Source organism: Electrona antarctica, assembly GCF_951216825.1.
Source record: "Electrona antarctica genome assembly, chromosome: 11".
Classification (NCBI taxonomy): Eukaryota; Metazoa; Chordata; class Actinopteri; order Myctophiformes; family Myctophidae; genus Electrona; species Electrona antarctica.
In genome coordinates this window covers 50,999,308-51,015,463 of record NC_136792.1, presented here as the reverse complement: position 1 = coordinate 51,015,463, position 16,156 = coordinate 50,999,308, and the positions used below count along the sequence as shown (strand labels likewise).

At 44.4% G+C, this 16,156-nt stretch overlaps 1 protein-coding gene and 1 long non-coding RNA gene across 2 annotated transcripts in view; one reads left to right on the top strand and one right to left on the bottom strand.

Moving 5' to 3' along the window:
* Nucleotides 1-12,786, bottom strand: part of pcsk7 (proprotein convertase subtilisin/kexin type 7) — a gene marked incomplete at its 3' end in the record, with an annotated part of 38,388 nt that extends 25,602 nt beyond the window's left edge. The window contains exons 1-8 of the mRNA XM_079514919.1: nt 12,662-12,786; nt 9,595-9,983; nt 8,612-8,869; nt 7,025-7,159; nt 6,079-6,244; nt 4,011-4,101; nt 2,519-2,573; nt 2,146-2,284 (exon numbers count right to left, since the gene is read on the bottom strand). Coding sequence (XP_079371045.1) covers nt 2,146-2,284; nt 2,519-2,573; nt 4,011-4,101; nt 6,079-6,244; nt 7,025-7,159; nt 8,612-8,869; nt 9,595-9,864 — 1,114 coding nt within the window. The 5' untranslated portion in view covers nt 9,865-9,983; nt 12,662-12,786. The remainder of the gene's footprint in view (nt 1-2,145; nt 2,285-2,518; nt 2,574-4,010; nt 4,102-6,078; nt 6,245-7,024; nt 7,160-8,611; nt 8,870-9,594; nt 9,984-12,661) is intronic.
* Nucleotides 1-16,156, top strand: part of LOC306932850 — a 520,149-nt gene that overhangs the window by 227,866 nt on the left and 276,127 nt on the right. The gene's annotated exons all lie outside the window — the stretch shown is intronic.

Here is a 16,156-nt window from a genome sequence, read left to right as displayed (position 1 = left end):
AAACAAATCCCATGATTTTGTAACCCATGTTTCACCCCTGTGTCAATTATCTAATGTGATCCTGGGCTCTACACACCCTCCGCCAACCTAGTCCCCATATATGGGGGACATGGGGAGAGCAACGGACTTGAACTCATGCTTCCTTCATGCCTGAGTGTCCAAGTTGCTCCTTTACACCTGACAGGGGGGAGTTTCCCTGGTTGGACGTAGCGCGTGGAAGGAACACGTTATTCCAACCAGTTCCTTTCCCCTCCATCAGGCGCCCCGGCTGGCCAGGAGGAGGCAGTTTAGAGACCAGGATTACTGCATGTTTTTAGCGGGGAGAACATGCAAACTCCACACAGAAAGGCCCTTTCGCCAACCCCGCCTTCGGGTATGGGCACTGATGACGCGGAGGAGGAAACACGCAGCCAGCACCCACAGCATCCCGAGCGGGAATCGAACCCAGGACCTTCTAGCTGTGAGGCGACAGCACTACCAACTGTGCCACCGTGCCCCCATGATTACTTCTAATGCAACACGCGATGGGCCGTCAAAAACGCAATCTTTGGTTAGAATTGGACGGATTGATTTAGATCAAGAGTTATTCACGTTTGAAGATTTTTCCTCTCATTCACTAAAATGGATGGGGGACCACTTTGGATGACGTCCCAACCGGAAATGACATCGAATGTTGCTCAATCGACGCTCCCAGCCGGTGGAGCGGTGCGCTCGGTTATGATATCATTAATGTTCTATGATTAATCTCCGTCCTGGGCGACGAGCGGGATTATTTGATAGGACGGAGACCTCCGTTTTGTCGCTCGAGGTGTTAACTGTGTGTGTGTGTGTGTGTGTGTGTGCGCCTCAAGCAATTCAACATAGACAGCACAAGCTGGGAAGACGTTGCTCGAAATAGAAGCACATGGAGGAAAAGTCTGCATGAGGGAGCCGCATGTTACACGAACGTAATCTCCGCCGGGCTGCCACAGGCAAGAGGCAGCAACGAAAGGAGAGAGCAGCAACCACCATCAGAGAGGCCATTCCACATCCCACCCCCAGCACCTCACACCCATGCACAAAAGTCTGTGGTTCCAGAATTGGTGCTCCTTATTCATCCGAGGACCCACAATAAGGAGTCGGGACCTCCCAGGAGGACCATCATAATCCACACCGAGTGATCGCCGATGATAATGGGTGTGTGTGTTACGGATGTAGGAATATGGGTCTGTTATGTGTCTGTATGTGCGTGCGCCTGTTTGTCTTATTCGTCGGGGAGCCTTCCCGACGTTCCGTCATTGGTCGACTGCGTCTCCTACTGCGACATCCAACCGGCTCCTCCATCCGAATCCACCCTAAAGCCACCCTGAAGACTACACTCCTGGCCGCTGTGATTCAGTTCAACCTCTGCTTAGCCATTTAGGCCTGACCTCAACATTTAAAAAAAATCTTCTAAATCCTCAAGTTTTCTGAAATAAATATTTTCATGATTTTTCAAAAATAGCAGATCTACAAGCTCATAGCGCGCCACTCGGTGGCGCGCTATGAGCTTGTAGATCTGCTATTTTTCAATAGCTAAATTATAACATAATGTTTAAAACACCAAAAGGGGTTCCCGCCCAAAATGTGTTAGAGTATAGAGACAGCATTCCCTCCGTGCAGGAGAATAGTCTTAACCCATTCATCTATTGGGTAAAACCTCATTTGTATTTGTAAAGTTGCTAGTGCTACATCCATTTAGTGTAGTGCTTATTGTGATTGTGATCCAGGGCAGGTAGTATTAGTAAGTATTTTTCCATAGTATAATTCACTGTTAGTTTCACCACTTAGTTAAGCAGGTTCCTCACACTGTATTTTTGTTTTGAGTTAGGCAAAGGTACAGCGTAGTCAGATAGTTAGGTTTTCTTTGATTGCTAATTAAGGTATCAATTAGGTATAGATTCGGGAGGGTTTCTGTTAGGATAAAGTATTAGGTAAATGTTGATCTGTGCTTTAGGTTCCTGCTCACTTATAGCCCTTATTATATTGTTCTCACTAACTTGTATGCCACTCAAACCATACTGGAATAAAACTTAATTTTTGGCTTTAAACATCTTTGCCTTATTTAAATAACCACCCTTGACTCAGTGAGTCGTGATAGTGTGTGTGTGCGTGCGTGTATCGTACCTATAGTAATAGTGTAGATGGAGTTAGCGTAGCCGTCGTAGTTACAGTTGTCGTTGTACTGGCCTCCGTTGCCGCTGGCGACCACGAAGATGCTGCCGAAGCCCCGCCTACCGGCGATCACACCGTGCTGCAGCGCTGCCTGCAGGAGAGACGACATATTACACCTAGTTTCTCGACTTACAGGTCTTTAAATAAATACTTTCTGAAACGTCTATGGGAAAAATGCATGGGAGATTATTTTCCCGGGCCCGTCATCTTCATGAAAGGGGGCGGGACTGCGACACTCTATATAGACTACCGAAGTCCGAAATATGCGTCTTGCCTCTCACCTTGCCCAGGGTCAGGGTTAAGGTCAGGGGTCATGGTGTCTCACCTTTCCCAGGGGGTGTGGTCCATCCACGGTGTGTCCATCATCGTCTGGACCCCAGCTGGAGAGAGAGAGAGAGAGAGACCACAGTATGATAGAGAGACTACAGGAACACATGCTGTATGATAGAGAGAGAGACCACAGAATGATAGAGAGACTACAGGAACACATGCTGTATGATAGAGAGACTACAGGAACACATGCTGTATGATAGAGAGACTACAGGAACACATGCTGTATGATAGAGAGAGACCACAGTATGATAGAGAGACTACAGGAACACATGCTGTATGATAGAGAGAGAGAGACCACAGAATGATAGAGAGACTACAGGAACACATGCTGTATGATAGAGAGAGAGAGACCACAGTATGATAGAGAGACTACAGGAACACATGCTGTATGATAGAGAGAGAGACCACAGTATGATAGAGAGACTACAGGAACACATGCTGTATGATAGAGAGAGAGACCACAGTATGATAGAGAGACTACAGGAACACATGCTGTAGGATAGAGAGAGAGACCACAGTATGATAGAGAGACTACAGGAACACATGCTGTATGATAGAGAGAGAGAGAGACCACAGTATGATAGAGAGACTACAGGAACACATGCTGTATGATAGAGAGAGAGAGAGAGACCACAGTATGATAGAGAGACTACAGGAACACATGCTGTATGATAGAGAGAGAGAGAGAGACCACAGTATGATAGAGAGACTACAGGAACACATGCTGTATGAGAGAGAGACCACAGTATGATAGAGAGACTACAGGAACACATGCTGTATGATAGAGAGAGAGAGAACACAGTATGATAGAGAGAGAGAGAGAGAGACCACAGTATGATAGAGAGAGAGACAGAGAGAGAGAGACCACAGTATGATAGAGAGACTACAGGAACACATGCTGTATGATAGAGAGAGAGAGAACACAGTATGATAGAGAGAGAGAGAGAGAGACCACAGTATGATAGAGAGAGAGACAGAGAGAGAGAGACCACAGTATGATAGAGAGACTACAGGAACACATGCTGTATGATAGAGAGAGAGACCACAGTATGATAGAGAGACTACAGGAACACATGCTGTATGATAGAGAGAGAGACCACAGTATGATAGAGAGACTACAGGAACACATGCTGTATGATAGAGAGAGAGACCACAGAATGATAGAGAGACTACAGGAACACATGCTGTATGATAGAGAGAGAGAGACCACAGTATGATAGAGAGACTACAGGAACACATGCTGTATGATAGAGAGAGAGACCACAGTATGATAGAGAGACTACAGGAACACATGCTGTATGAAAAAACGTTTGACAAACCCTGGATTACAACACATTTGGTGCCCGGCCCGAAAACGCCGGGTCGGATAGGGTCGGTTTTAAGCCCAAACCACACCAAAGGGTTGTGTTGGGACAAAACGTTTTTTTAAGGTAAACCACAACAACGCAACGTTTTGTCCCTGGGGGTCCCTGTAAGACACTGACCTGCAGCTGTAGACGTCGTTGATCTGGTAGTGCTTGTTGAAGGCGATCGCCTCCATGCTGTCTGTGAGAGGACCGTCTAACACCCTGATACCTGGACACACACACACACACACACACACACACACACACACACACACACACACACACACACACACACACACACACACACACACAGTCAGTTAGAGTAGTGGTCCTTGAGGGGGTTCCAGGTGGTCCACAGCAAAATGGAGGAGAGTTGGTCACCAAATGGATCCTAATAGATCTTTAACTCTTGAGAACTTAAATTAAACTAAATGGACCCGTAAAGAAGTCCACACAATAACAATTAGAGAATGTAGAAGAATTGTTATTTTGATCAACGTTTGCCTGTTGTCTCTCCTAATGGTACCAACATCAATACAGCCTGGAATTGTGGACAAAATCTTATCCAACGACAACAAAAAGTTTTGGGTCAGAGAGGCTAAATGTCATCAAATGGCGGTCCATGGCTCAAATACAGAAAAATACAAAAGGTTTTTTTTACCTGTAGAAATTAGACGCCCAAAAGAGGGATCTATTGTTAATTGATTATTTAATTAAATTAGCTTTTTATTAGTTATTATTTTGTTATAATCAATTAAATTGATTAGTTTGATTAGGTTAAAACAATGGAGTACATCTACAGTCAGATATATATAATGTAAAGTCCTGCACTGCCATCTAGTGGCCTTATCTAGTAACAGTACAGGGTAACAGTTGAATGTGCAGCAGACAGGCATTTATGCTCTCAAGAGTTAAATTATTGTTAAACATCTGCATTACTTATTTTACAAGAAGTCTACACAATTAGAGAATGTAGAAGAATTGTTATTTTGATCAACGTTTGCCTGTTATCTCTCCTAATGGTAACATCAATACAGCCTGGAAATCTTATCCAACGACAACAAAATATTCTTTAGTTTTGTTGGGTCTGAGAGGCTAAATGTCATCAAATGGTGGTCCGTGGCTCAAATGCAGAAAGAAATTATGGACCTTGATGTGAGAAAATAAATAAATTAAAAACTGACTCAATAGACCGTCGCACTCCCGCCCCCTTTCAGAATGACGAGGGAACCAGAAGAGAGTTCCCCATTCATTTTTCCCCATAGACGTTTCAGAAAGTATATATTTAAACTAAAGACCTGTAAGCCAAACAAAGCCAACAGCCGAGTTGACAAATCATGACAATTAACACATTGTTTTGGGCTGAACAAATAATTAGAAATAAGGAAAACGGTAAAAAGAAAAAAGTGTTGTACACTAAAGCAATAAGCCACAAGACATGCAATGACTACCATGAAACGCACCTACTGGTAAATATATGTATGTACCTATGTATGTATTATGCAATGTGTCACTGCAAAAAAAAAAAAGTGGAATAAAAAATTCAAATATAAAATAATTATAATAATAAGCCACAAGAAATAAGCCACAAGAGGTCTCAGGTTACCGTGCATTTTACAATGGGTGAGAGGCTTGGTGAGACACGAGCGCAGTGAGTGTCTCCTACCCTCTTGTGGCTTATTGCTTTTCTAAAACGGTTACAAACTACACTTTGCGCCCACCAGAGCGAGCCACACACTTCCTTGTTTTTAGTCAGCCAGTGTGACAGGGGAATAGGAGGCGCTTGATGTCTTTACGAGGCCGCCCGGAGCTACACATTCACAGTCATATGAGCGCGGGCGGTGCTTAGACGCCCGCACGGCATGGGCTTGTAAGAAAATCAAGTGCTCCCCTTCCCCAGTACAGCTACAGAGCTGCGGGATCAGCTGGGAATGATATAACGTGATTGAAGGTGTGGAATATCGGGGAGGTCACGTGACGGTAACCAGCCAATCAGAAGTATTGGGACTAACCGTTTCTTCTAATAATCTGTTCGTTCCAAAAAAACGTGTTAATTGTCATGATTTGTCAACTCGGCTGTTGGCTTTGTCCGAGGCTTGCAGGTCTTTAAATAAATACGTTTTGAAACGTCTATGGAAAAAAACGAATGAGAAATTATTTTCCGGTGCCCTCGCAGGGGGCGTATCTAAATACGTCATCTACACACCTGCCACCTTGCTGCCATAGGCCACGCCCACAGCGCAGAAGCTGTTGTTGGGCGCCGCGGCGATCTCTCCGGCGCAGCGCGTCCCGTGGTGGTTGTCACTGCGGCTGTCCGGGTGGGGCATGGGGTCAGGGTCATCGCTGTTCAGGTCGTAGCTGCCCTCCGCACTCTATAAAACGACATTATTATCACATTTTGACATTATAACATTATTAAAGACTGTCTCTCTGGTAGGGCTGGGAACCGTTCTAAAACTAGAGACGGATGGTAATGACGTGTTCTACCGAGGACTCAAAACTATGGTTGAAATCACATGTACGTATAGCTTCTGACTGGTTACCTGATTATGTCTACTTTTGTTTTGTTTCACAAGTTAATGTAATGGGCATGATTAGATTTTTATGTAAAATATTACTAGTATAGATTTTTTTTTTTGTACTTTTAGACTAAAATGTAATTGCAAAGTCTCCTGTAGACAGGTGTGGACACTCGTGCTAATACACTGTAAGCAACGCATATACAGATTGTACAATGTGATTGTGATATAAATATTTGTAAAATATCAAATAATATATATTTTTTTAAATAATAAAGAAATCGACAATCCACAGTTTTGTTTATTCAAGATTTCAGGGTATACAGTACATCAAATAACAGTATATGTGACACACCCATATGGAACATACCAAAGAGATAACATGTACATATAAATGTCGTGACCACTATATGCAAAATATTGTGGTAGCATAAAAGAAATTGTATAGTCCTATGCTAACAGGGAAGTGATGATAGTTAAGAAATCGATTTTTGGTTTGATTGGATGTCCCCCAGGTGTGTGTGTGTGTGTGTGTGTGTGTGTGTGTGTGTGTGTGTGTGTGTGTGTGTGTGTGTGTGTGTGTGTGTGTGTGTGTGTGTGTGTGTGCGCGTACGTGCGTGCGTATCGACTCACATAGTTGGGTTGGATGTCCTGCAGCGTGTGTTCCACTCCGTCGTCCACCACCACCACCGTGACGCCCCGTCCCGTGATGTTCCTCTCCCAAACGCCCGTCACGTTGATGTCCATGCCCGCGTTCAGCTCGTTGTGCTGCTCAGGGTGGGGGGGGGGGGGGGGGGAGAGAGAACGGGACAGGGCCGAATCCGTTGATTAAAACAATTCATTGGAAAAAAAGATCGCGATCTAGATTCAGACACCTGTGAGATCTCAATGTTTAACTTTGAGCAAGAATGGTGCAGCACTATAGTTGGCTGTCCAATTCATTTTAGTCACTATTATGTTTTTGCTACAAGAGAGAGACTTTTGAAGAGAGGTTTAAAGTCAAGCACTTTGATGTTGTCTGTTTAAAGCCACAGTAGTTATGGCTCCAGGTGACACATTTTGAATGTAGTAAATGTTCAGCAACTACAGACTAAAGACAATAGCATATTTTCATGGAAAAAATGAGAATCGTGTGAGAATCGTGATCTCAATTCTTGTGGAGGAAAATCGAGATTCACATTTGACTAAGAATCGTGCAGCACTGACTGCTGAACCCGAGTTTCCCAAGATAATTTAGTCTTTCCCTGCTAAACACGACTTTTTCAAGTGTTGTTTTATTGAGCCTGGAGGGCGCTTTTGATAACTTCCGCAGCTTTTTTGTGACGCGTCAATATACTGACAATTCCGTCAACATGAACAAACTACGGTAGACTAGAATGTTAGGGAGGGACTAGTGGAGAAGAGATCCTTTGGAACTAAAAGACAAGTAACTTTATGTTTGGTTGTACGTGCTGCACTCTGAGAATAGCAGATCTACAAGCTCACACTGCGTCGAGTTCTCTTTGTCTGCCCTGTGCAATAGGCCTATCTCACAGCCCTTCCCTGCCCCCTTTTCTGAGCTAATGGTGTTGACGTGGCGTCACTCCATAGACATTACATGTTAAAATACCTACAAATTTCATAAGCCATAAACAACGCTTTTTCTGAAGGTAAACTTTATTCTATTTGTTTTAGCTGTCTTACCATCTTGTTTTATTCATAATAATGTGGTCCATGAGTAAGGCTATGGACCAGAGCTACATCCCCACCTGCTTTCTCTGCACCATTTAAGGCCCGAGACATTGCCAAAGCATTTCCGGGGGTCCCCGGCCAAAAACGTTGAGAACCCCTGGTTTATGGCTTCTGAATGTAGGTCTTTTAACATGTAATGTCTATGGAGTGACGTCACGTCAACACCACTAGGTCTGGAAAGGGGGCGGGGAATGGCTGTGAGATAGGCCTATCTGTGATGGACCCATTCAGGGCGGGAACCCCTCATAGCTCGTAGCGTAGATCTGCTATTTATTTTAAATTGTGAAAATGTGGCACAAATCTTTGAATATATATTCTTTCAGAGCGAACGTTTTTAATTCATATCTTTGCTTCTGGGAGGTCCCTGGGACAACATATTTTCAAATGGGGGTCGGCGGCCAATTACATATTTTTTGGGGGTCCCTTGACATGAAATAGTTTGAGAACCACTGACATAGAAACAGGGTTTTTTTTGTCATCAACACTGACCAGATGCCATTGGTTGGGGTATCGGGGGTCGTTGAAGGCCATGGATCTCTTGGAGCGGCTGAGCAGCCTCTCCTGGGAGTGCCACAGGACATGGGGGTGAGCCGCCAGCACGTCCCCAGGCTCGGCCCTCCGTCTCCAGGCCGCGGCTGCTACTCCGGCCCCCGGCCTGCGGAAGGGCCTGCTGGCGGAGCACAGCAGGTAGTGGCCCTCCAGCTGTCCGATCTGACCCCGGTTCTCCAGCCCCGCCTGCTCTGCCACCTGGTGGAGCGAGCAGAGGTAACGACGAGTCACAACAGGTTCATTTGATTGGTTGAAAATTGATTGGTCGAAAATTGATTGCAGAATGATTAAAGGTACAGGTCTGCTATACGAGGATAAAACCAGGAACATAAACCAGGATGGTATACCATTAGGAGAGATAACAGGCAAACGTTGATCAAAAACAACAATTATTCTACATTCTCTAATTGTGTAGACTTCTTGTAAATTAACTAATGCAGTTTAACAATAATTTAAGTCTTGAGAGTGTAACATTTTACACTCTCAAGACTTAAAGAATGCATATGGTTTAATACCAACTCTCCACCATTTAGCGGGGGACCACAGGTTGAAACCCAGAGATTAAAATTGGGTGCATTTTGCATCCCAAAACGCAGTTTATAGTTATTGAGACGCAATAAAACAACGACCTCTGCATCCACGGGATGCACTACTGTACTATACTGTACCGTTTTTTATTCTAGTTTATAATAATAATTTCTTCTCCGTTTTCTACATATATATAACCACATTATAACCATATAAAATTAAATGGGAGTTAAATGCTGCAATTTGTAAAAATGGCACAATATCACTCCTAACGTCGTTGAAGTGGGACTCATAATGTCCCTGGGACTCATCTAAAAGACCATCCCTGCATCCCGGGACTATTACATTGAAAACCTATTAACATCACTGGAAACCCACTGATGACAACAACGCACCCGGTCAGCAATCACGTCCAGGTCCACAGGCCCGCTCTCCTCCTCCTCCTCCTCATCATCACCATATATATCGTCCTGATGCGTTCCCGCAGCGTTGATTCGAACCGCCCACGACTGGCCCGGACCACAGCTCAGCGCCGACCCACCGGGGCTGAAGGGGAAGGAGGGGAGCGAGGGGGTCGTGGTGGGCGGGAGCAGGCTGAACAGGAGCACGGCCCCCAGGGAGAGGAGCAGGAGGACCAGGAAGGAGCCGAAATATGGAGGAGTCATTGTGGAGGAGGTGGAGAGGAGGAGGAGGAGGAGGAGGAGGAGGAAGAGGAGGAAGAGGAGGAGGTGGAGGTGTCGACGCAGAGGAGCCGACGAGTCTTCATAAGGACCAGGGGAGTGATCTGGAATATAATGGTGGGACACAAAACAACAGTCACAATTACCGTCTCGATTTTTGTGACCGATACCGATGGAATAGAAGTTGGCCTTTGCTTTTCTGTGTGGATTGTTCAAAGATTTTGCACCGGTAGGATTATGTCACAGTGACAGTGGTACAGACAGCTGCTTTCTTAAACCAATGACTTTATTCAAGATATTTTTTGTTACTTACTTCTCACTCCAAGAGTAAATAAATACTGTAGCAGCTAAATAGGAACGTCCAAACAGAAAAGTCTGATTGCATTAATAAAGGACAACTTCATCACTTTTCCAATTTATCTTCATACTGTATGTGACCGTTTCTGACCGAGGCCAAGTCATTGACTTTTGTTTTCCATTTTACATATTGGTTGTTCAGTTTGGCCCACCAGTTTTGGAGATATGGCTTATAGAGTAATGTCTTGCAGAAAACAGCGAGTTGCTAAAACAGGCTTGAAAGGTTCACTTCTGTGGACTCTAACATTACACCTAGCTACATGTTTAAGCATTTATTTCATATTTACGATGTCGATTTCAGCTCTGACATTTATTTCAGACATGCTCTAGTATGTGAAGTCTGCCTGTGCTATTATCTCATTTTGGATAAAAGAAATAAAACAGTTTTTCCCCCACAATTTATTTTCTACTCAGTCTGTGTCTCATAGGAGGGCTGAGTACAGTTCAGAAACACGTTCACCACTAGTGACATCATCGTTAGGAGGCCGATACTAAAAACTAAATACTGACCTACGTTTTCTGAAAATGTCATTATTAGTTTTTTTATTAAACATTTTAAAAAAATGTTATGTTGCTATATACTGTACATAGCAACAAGAACACCAAAAGGCGTTCCCAGGGCTTAAAGCCAAAAACAATCCCAAGACTAAAAATGTTTTTTGCAAATCTGCACTGATCTCATTAAATGACCCCTATGAGATCCTCAGGACTGAAATCAGTCCCCAGGACAGAGAACTTTAAGCCCTGCGTTCCCACCCAGAATGGGTTAAACAACGTCAAAAGCTCTTTGTGTATACCCTCTATTCTTCTACATTCTTGTAAATTACGTAATGTTTAACAATAAAACAAATACAATTCCTGTGGGAGCTACAAACAGTGTGCGGACTACTTCTCCTTCTCCTGTACGTATCTTTTTGTTCAGCACCTGAACGTTTTTTGTAGATGTGCGTACTTTCCTTTGGATTCCATTTCTAACAATAAAATGAAACATTTCATTTTACGCTCATTTTACGCTCTCAAGAGTGGGGGGGGGGGGGGACCACCTGGAAACCCCCCTCAGGGACCACTGGTTGAGAACCACGGTCTACTCTAGTGTACAGTACATGTAGTTATGTACAGTAGTAGTGACATTTTTCTCTCAGTACATGTGAAATGACAGTCATCTGATAATGAGCTGTACAGGCCCAGAGCAATGTGAGGTGAGGTGAGGTGCGCACGCAGCCACGCGCACACGCACACGCACACACACACAATGAGCTGTACTGGCCCAGAGCAATGTGAGGTGCGAACAGGACGGTTCATGTTACATGCACGCACGCCACACACACACAACAAAAGGCTTGTCGTCATAATGACAGACAAACTGGTTCCCTACTAAATGTCACGCTCAGTGGGAACCAACCACAGCGTGTGTGTGTGCGTGCGCGCGCGTGCGTGGTGTGCACGTGGCTGGCTACTGAACTGGTTTCGTTGCCAGAAACCTCATACAGGGAGGTAAATGTAAATTCACACCTGTCACCATTACACATTTAAGCTGACAATTAATTGTCCCACTATAACAGCATAAAAATCAGAAATATAGAAATGGCATCGAATGGGGGTGACCTAATTCTTATAGAAACTGAAGGGGTCCTCGAAATAAAAAAATAAAATCAAAGGAAAAGTGTAATAACCACTTCTCTCTAAAGGGTTTAAATAGGAACCTTTCACCTTCACTACTACAGCTGTCCCTCAAGTTCAACGTCAAAAAGGACCCTTAAACTCTGACAGTGTTACACATGAAACCAAATGGACCCTTACAGGTCTGTAACTCTGAGAGTGTACAGTACAAATGGAACCAAATGGACCCTTACAGGTCTGTAACTCTGAGAGTGTAACACATGGAACCAAATGGACCCTTACAGGTCTGTAACTCTGAGAGTGTAACACATGGAACCAAATGGACCCTTACAGGTCTGTAACTCTGAGAGTGTAACACATGGAACCAAATAGACCCTTACAGGTCTGTAACTCTGAGAGTGTAACACATGGAACCAAATGGACCCTTACAGGTCTGTAACTCTTGAGAGTGTAACACATGGAACCAAATGGACCCTTACAGGTCTGTAACTCTTGAGAGTGTAACACATGGAACCAAATGGACCCTTACATGTAACATCTGTAACCAAATGGAGCCGTGGTGAGCAGGGTCCATTTGGTTCCATTCATAGCAACACTGTTTGAGTTAAATTAGCACCTTAACTACAGTGTAAAGTGAGTGTGGGTGTGGATCAGTTCATCGAATCAAAGCCAACAACATTAACATCATACTGTAGCTGTCTGTCACCACTTTTAGCCACAGAGATAAACAATAGAAACCACAGCAAAACACACAGACAACACGACATACGGCGACGGTTACACCTCGCGACGTCACAATGGTTACCTTCGTGTTGAAGACGGCCTCTTCTGACGCTGTTATTCTGCTGTTTTCCAGCTTTAAACTTTATAAGTTAGTAAACATTTAGCTGAGTGGAGTCCATCTTTATTCTTCACAACACACGGCACGCACGCACCACGCGATGACGTCATGGGAAGGGCGCACGCACAGCGTGAAGCGTCGGTCGGTTCTTCTGATTGGTCCGAGAGCGGAGCGGCTCGAGCGGCTGCAGTAGCGGCCGCAGACCGCAGAGGGGCACCATTGTTCCTCCTATAGGCTCCTTTCTGCCAGACACGAGTTCCAATGGTGGAAAAAGGATTGATTGATTGATTGATTGATTGATTGATTGATTGATTGATTGATTGATTGATTGATTGATTGATTGATTGATTGATTGATTGATTGATTGATTGATTGAAAGTTTGTAGTATGGGTGCAGTTCAACGAAAGTACAGATCAATACAAAATCCTCCATTTTCAATTCATCAGACCATTTAAAGACATACAAATATACACTTCTATGCAAAAAAAAGGAAATCATCATTATATATTTAAAGAAAGTAAAAAAGGGAAAAACATGTAGGCCTAGACGGATCTGTCCGATATTTCATATTCCATCCTAATTGGCTAACATTTGGCTTTCAAAGTTTGCAGGATTGGCCTGTTTTGAACAAAAAACCTCAAATCATGAATGGAGCGTGCAATTTACATGAAATCTTTCACAGACTTTCCTACTAGACTGAGGAATATGTCCCACCCTTTTCAAGAACAAATGGCACCGTTTTCACATTGGCCTATAGAGGGTATGCGTGTGACATCATCATCAAACCCGGAAGTTATGCAGGAATGCATGCCTACTAAGTGGCAACAAACTACTTTATGGCCTTGACAACCCATGCATCCAAACAGAAAAGTCCTATCTGATTGCATTAAACAACATTAAACAATGTTAAACTCACTTTGCATGTTGCTTTGCCACTCGATTTGCCACTCGATGTGCCATTCACTTTAAGCATGTGCATACCCTCTATAGAGCGTCGCAGTCCCGCACCCTACCATGGACCAGGAAATGAATCCCAATGCATTTTTCCCATAGACATTTCTTAAAGTATTTATTTAAAGACGGTTACGCCGCGGACAAAGCCAACTCGAGTCGTGACAACTCATGACAACGCAAACAATATTTTGGACCAAACAAATAATTACAAAGAAGAAAAACAACTTCTTTCTAATTATTTGTTCGGCCCAAAAAATTGTGTTTGTTGTCATGATTTGTCACGACTCGAGTTGGCTTTGTCCGCGGCGTAACCGTCTTTAAATAAATACTTTAAGAAATGTCTATGGGAAAAATGCATTGGGTTTCATTTCCTGGTCCAGGGTAGGAGGCGGGACTGCGACGCTCTATTATAGTGCCATTATAGGAGACCACAACCTGACCTGCCCTGGTGGAGAGCTGTGCCCCGAGGGGCACTTAGTTTTAATACTAAAACGAGACATTAATGAGTCATTTTGTACACATGCATTTTGAATCCCAGACTTTTACTTGTAACCGAGTATTTCCATATTGCAGTTGAGTAAGGCTATTGATAAGAATGTGAGCACTTCTTCCCCCACTGGTCTTGCTCTGACCTGCCATAATGTAGGCAGGCCATCCTTCTGGTCTACTGCATGATATCATCTGTCAATAATGAGTACCACAGACGAAGTCCAAATTTCATTCTGACCCCTCCACGAAAAGGCCTCGTTGTCCTGAACCCTTATCTATCATTTATACATTATGGATCAATAGTGTGGACTTAGACTGTTTTTCGTCTGTGGCATTATTGACTTCACGTCTTGTGGGTGTGAAGATGTCTGATGAGTCCGATCCGTGCACGGAATGTCCCATTGCAGTGAGGGCATGTGATGTCTGGGGGCTGGCTAGGTGAGAGGGAGGTACTCGCTCTGGTCTTTACAGTGAGGGCGTGGGCTAGGTGAGAGGGGGGAACTGGCTCTGGTCTTTACTGTGAGGCTGTGGGCTAGGTGAGAGGGAGGAACTGGCTCTGGTCTTTACTGTGAGGGCGTGGGCTAGGTGAGAGGGAGGAACTGGCTCTGGTCTTTACTGTGAGGGCATGGTGATGTCTGGGGGCTGGCTATAGGTGAGAGGGAGGTACTCGCTCTGGTCTTTACAGTGAGGGCGTGGGCTAGGTGAGAGGGAGGAACTGGCTCTGGTCTTTACTGTGAGGCTGTGGGCTAGGTGAGAGGGAGGAACTGGCTCTGGTCTTTACTGTGAGGGCGTGGGCTAGGTGAGAGGGAGGAACTGGCTCTGGTCTTTACTGTGAGGGCATGGTGATGTCTGGGGGCTGGCTATAGGTGAGAGGGAGGAACTGGCTCTGGTCTTTCGGAGCCAACGCTTCAGTTTGGCTTCCTGGATGCGGCGCTTTTCAGACTCCTCTACTCCATGTCTGACTGCAGAGCGCCAGTTGAAGCGGTGTTCGTTGGGCATCGGCCTCCCAGGTCTCAGGATCCAGACCGCAGCTCTTGAGGCTGGCCTTTAGGGTGTTTCCATTGGCCGCTGCGTGATCGCTTGCCATGTTGTATAGTTCGCCTTACAGTAGCCTTTTTGGTGGGTGTTTATCTGGCAAAAAATGTATCTTGATGAACATCAGGTCAACATTAGTGTCAGATATTGCGTCTGTCTGGGTGAGACATGACCTTTGATATTGCGTCTGTCTGGGTGAGACATGACCTTTGACACGATGTGAATGTTTCAATAGAAGAGCAGGGAGACAACATTGGCAGAGTTATTATTAATTTATGCTGTTTTAAGTGGATACACTCATGAGGGCTCAGTTAATGACATGTAGGGTGGGCTGCGTGGGCCCGTGCTTGGCCCAGTTGATTCCGAATAACCTTCTGCCGTCGCTGGGAGTCACGTTAGACCCGTCATTCATCATGATGCTGTCTGTTACGTTGGCTCCGCCTCCTATGACGCTATATATGCTGTCTGTCATGTTATTGGTCCTGGTGTTGTCAGGCAGACTCATCTCGCTGGGCGTGGCGAGCTGGAAACAACATCCTGTAGACACGGTTGGAACAAAATACAGTCTGAGTTTAATACAGATGAGTTTTAACACATTTCGACCAGATTCTACTAATGTCTTCTAAATCATGACAGTTTTCTGAAAACCCTATATGTTTCTATATCAGTGGTTCTCAAGCTATTTCATGTCAAGGACCCCAATCTCAAAATGTGTTGTTTTAGGGGCCACCCAGAAACAAAGATTTTAGTTAAAAATGTTTGCTCTGAAACAAAACAAAACACAAATGTACTGGAGTTGAGTATACTTTGTCCACCAAAACGAAACACAAATGCAGCCACAGTTTATATTAAGAAACCAACTTCTCATAAAGTCAGAAAAGAAAGTGAAAGCATGGAAGGACATGCGGGTGCTGTCCTACATTGCTCAACCCCTGGTGTCCCGTGATGTTGCTGTGGTGTGTGTGTGTGTGTGTGTGTGT